The sequence below is a fragment of the Coffea arabica genome, chromosome 5e (genome assembly GCF_036785885.1).
Source record: "Coffea arabica cultivar ET-39 chromosome 5e, Coffea Arabica ET-39 HiFi, whole genome shotgun sequence".
Lineage (NCBI taxonomy): Eukaryota > Viridiplantae > Streptophyta > Magnoliopsida > Gentianales > Rubiaceae > Coffea > Coffea arabica.
The window spans coordinates 10,039,436-10,043,833 of NC_092318.1; the positions used below are offsets into that span (position 1 = coordinate 10,039,436).

A 4,398-nucleotide genomic window follows, 5' to 3' on the forward strand; every position below is an offset into this window, starting at 1 on the left:
ATTCCATACACAGGGGAGGGATGCCAACCTTTAATTTTTATTAATCATAAAATAAAAATATAAAGAGTCTAAGAAGGGCCTGAAAAGACCTAAGAACATTTATGAAAACAAAAATTAGGAGTATTCCTCCCGTACAAGTTACAATTTATTTATTTCTGCACATGCAAAAATTCCCTACCATCTAAAATCAAGCTAGCCTTAACCGCTGAAGGAAGTTGTTGAATAGAAGTAAAGAGCGAATCAGAATGAAGATGAAGAGTAGCAAGCCTAGCCGCCATGGAATTTAACATGACTAACTGACGGAGAAAGTGACTGCCAAAGCTCTCTAATTTGACGAAGAAAATTGCACAATGGCCATTTAGACACTGCCCCGAAACAATCAAATAAACAACAAAGAAGAATCAACCTTAACTTGTAAATTCTGGACATTTCTTTCACCACACAATTGAAGACCAAATAATAATGCATGAATCCCTGCCTCCAACACCTCAGCTTCCCCCAACTCTTTATAGAAACCAAAAACCAAGTTACCTCTGTGATCACACACCAAACCACCACCTGACACCCTACCATTTACTACACTCGCATCTATATTTAATTTGCAAAAATTCACCGGGGGTCTCTTCCAGCAAACCGAAATTAATCTAACAATTGTAGAAGAATGAAAAATAAATTGAGCAAAGGAAAAGTCCATGTCCCCACGGGTTGAAATTTCCAATTTTGTGATGAATTTAAAAAAATTCTACAAAAGGGGTGATTTTGGTGGGATATTCCGTAAGGGGGTCTTCGCATTCCGCGAGTGCGAGCTTAGTAGAGCTCACATTAGCGGATGCGAGCTCAGCTCTATTGAGCTCGCATTCGCGGAATGCGAGCTTAAGTATAATTTAAATTTTTTTGCTTTTTTTTTGGGAGCTAGAGAATTTTTTCCAGAAAATAGTAAGAGCTAAATGCAAGCTCCTAAATGTTTTTTTTTTAAAAATTCTTCAAATAGCTCGCATTTGATAAATTTGACCTCCAAAAATGGTATTTAATTTTTTTGTTAGATTTCGCATTTATAAGTATGACTTTCAGAAAATTAAATTCAAACTTGCTAGAAAAAAAATTTAAAATGAAATTTACGAGCTCCCAAAAAAATGTAAAATTAACTGTAAATGTTGCTTGTTTTGTAGAATTTGCCTTTACTAAAATGCTATCGGTAGTAAAATCTTATTTTAAAAGCTCTACTAAAATCTTATATTTCGGAGAAATGTTAGAGAAATGTTATTTAAAAATCTGTAATTAGCAGAGGAATAAATTTTTTTTTTATTTTAAAACTTGCACGTGCCTAAAGTCATCAAATATGTGCTCTAAAAAAAATCATATTTCTTTTATATTAAAAAAATTGGTAATTGTACGGTTATTATAATACATTTAAATGGTGGAAAAAGTACACATGCATAGTTCTTTCTATCTATTTCATATATCAATGTAAAAATAGAATGAAATTGTTAACATGTAAGGTGTTGACTATATTTTATGAAAAAAATACTAACTTTTTTTCCTTTTTTATGAAATAAATTTTTTTTATCAAATTCTAATTTTCCTTTGTTATTAATGAATCGTATTTATCTGTTGACACAGATGAATATTAGTTATAATAATGTAATAGTTAATAGTCATTAATATCTGTTACAATTTCAACTGTAATTTTAGAAATTTCATAACGCAATGTTATTTTAAAAAATTATATAAGTTATTTTTATGAAGTGCATGTTATTTGTTTGGGAGTTGAAAAGGAAAAGAAAAAGAAATTTCAGTGAGCTCGCATTCCGGCAATGCGAACACCCCATTTGTAGAAAAACCTGCAAAAACCGCCCCAATTGTAAAATGACTTTTTTTTTTCATCATAAACTAAGAATTCACCCCAAGGAAAACACAAAAAGTTTGGAATGAAGTGGCTTGCATCAGAGAAGTAACAATTGACTTATTTGATAACAAGTACGTTTGGCACAATTGTAATTAGATTGGGTAAATGATCCAACTACTCTTGTTCTAAAACATCAAGTAGGGGGACAAAATGCCTATTTAATGAGTTGAAATGCATAAAGTTGATAAAATTGAGGAGAATTAAGTGCATTTAACTTTAAATAAAGATAATTAAATGTCAAAACGAGAAAGAAACTACTTTATATTGAGTTTAATGATTAGCTTGATTAATGATAATAAAATTTCACAATTCAACAGTAAAAAGCAATTTATTGATAGTACATTTACATTTATCAAGTAAAAATCCTGGAAACATGGTAGTTTTGATTTCTACTCGATTCACTAGTGTGAAAGCCACATCTGCTTTTAATGTAAACAGATAAGATACACGTGGCGTGCGCTGCAAGCTAGGTAGAAACCAGAGAGATAAAGGTTGGATTTCCATCTTCAATCAACTGGCTAAAGTTAGCAGAGAAAACGACAGAAATGAAAAAAGCAGAGCTGGTTTTCGTTACTGTACTAGGGATTGGCCACTTAGTATCATGTGTTGAACTAGCAAAGCTTCTCGTTGAATGTGATGAACGATTATCGATCACCGTCCTGATTATGAAGCTGCCCTTTGATCCAAAAGTCAGTAGCTACACAAATTCGTTGGTAGAAACTCCGAATTTGCACATAAGGTACCTTGAGCTCATGAAAGAAGAGCCTTCTTCTCAATTGTCATCTTTTCTTTCGATTCTGTTTCGATTTATCGACAACCATAAAAGTTGTGTGAGGGAGGTTCTTGCTGAAATATCCAATTGTGTTTCGTCGCATCTTGGTGGGATCGTCATAGACATGTTTTGCACCTCTTTGATTGATGTAGCCAATGAATTTGGAGTTCCTTCCTATATATTTTGCCCAGGCGGTGCTGCAACGCTTGGCGTTTTATTCCAGTTGCAAAGTCTGAGAGATGATCTCAATGAAGATGTGAGCCATTACGAGAATTCAGACGATGAATTAGCTTTGCCTACTTACATCAATCCTGTTCCAGCTAAACTTTTGTCATCTGCATTGTTTGAGAAGGATGGAAGTGTCGACATGTTCCTCGATCAGGCAAAGAGATACAGGAAGACCAAGGGAATCATAATTAACACTTTCCTTGAGTTAGAATCCCATGCGATTCACGCCTTGAGCAATGATAAAACCATCCCACCAGTATATGCAGTAGGGCCTGTATTGAATCTGAAGGGAAGCAATAGTCAAAATCAAGAAACTGAGATGATTATGAAATGGCTAGATCTTCAGCCAGAATGTTCTGTTGTGTTCCTTTGCTTTGGTAGTGCAGGTAGTTTTGATGGTGACCAAGTGAAGGAAATTGCCTATGCACTCGAGCGCAGTGGATATCGATTCCTCTGGTCATTGAGAAGGCCTTCACCTAAAGAAAAATTTGAGTTTCCAAGTGAGTATGAGAACCTGGATGAAGTCATGCCAGAAGGGTTCTTGCAGCGAACTGCAGCTGTTGGAAAAGTTATTGGATGGGCACCACAGGCGGCAGTTCTATCCCATCCTGCTGTGGGGGGCTTTGTTTCTCACTGTGGTTGGAACTCAATATTGGAAAGCATTTGGTGCGGTGTGCCAGTGGCAACTTGGCCGCTTTATTCAGAGCAGCAGCAGAATGCATTCCTAATGGTGAAAGACTTGGCAATGGCAGTGGAGATCAAAATAGATTTCAAAAGGGATTTTGTACTGGGTGTGAGCAGTGAGATTTTGAGTGCAGATGTGATTGAAAGAGGGATTAAACATCTGATGGATCCTGAGAAGGAAATCAAAGAGAAGGTGAAGGAAATGAAGGAGAAGAGCAGGTTGGCTCCTAATGAAGGAGGATCATCCTATGCTTCCTTGAAGTGCTTTCTTGAAGATGTGTTAGATAACATTCCATGATTGAATAGTATGTCAGAATTGAATAGTGATAATGAATTACATGATCCCTTGTTTTTCATAAATTCAATAGCTGGATATCAACTACTACTACATTCATGAAATCTGCTATTATCAATTCTGTTTTGAGAGTCTGAGAATTAATCAATTAATGGAGTCTCGTTCCTTTATCCATCTGTTTTTCCTTTTGTACTTGCTTTTTGGCTATTCTGATCATCTATAATTGCATATGGTTCTTTGTTTCTTGTAATGTGCTCTGTATTCCTTGCTGGCTCTTACCTGATACGATTTTCCTTTTCCTTGTACCCTTTTATTCCCCTTTTTCCTAAAATTTTAGGGTTAATTACATTTACTTCCTCTATGGTTTGATCAAATAACAAACCAGCCCCTCATTTTTAACAAAACTATGAAAAGGTCCCTCAAACTCAAAGCTCCATAACAAAAACATCCCTGTGTGGCTGTGTCAGTCAACTAACGTTGATTTACAAACTGGCTGTAATGTCACGGCAAATA

The 4,398-nt window shown here is 35.3% G+C and overlaps 1 protein-coding gene across 1 annotated transcript; it reads left to right on the top strand.

The window, feature by feature from the left end:
• Positions 1–2,409: 2,409 nt before the first annotated feature.
• Positions 2,410–4,055, top strand: LOC113687993 (anthocyanidin 3-O-glucosyltransferase 2). The gene has a single exon (XM_027205570.2). It carries the CDS (start codon positions 2,452–2,454, stop codon positions 3,886–3,888), a length of 1,437 nt encoding a protein of 478 aa, XP_027061371.2. The 5' UTR covers positions 2,410–2,451; the 3' UTR covers positions 3,889–4,055.
• Positions 4,056–4,398: the final 343 nt, after the last annotated feature.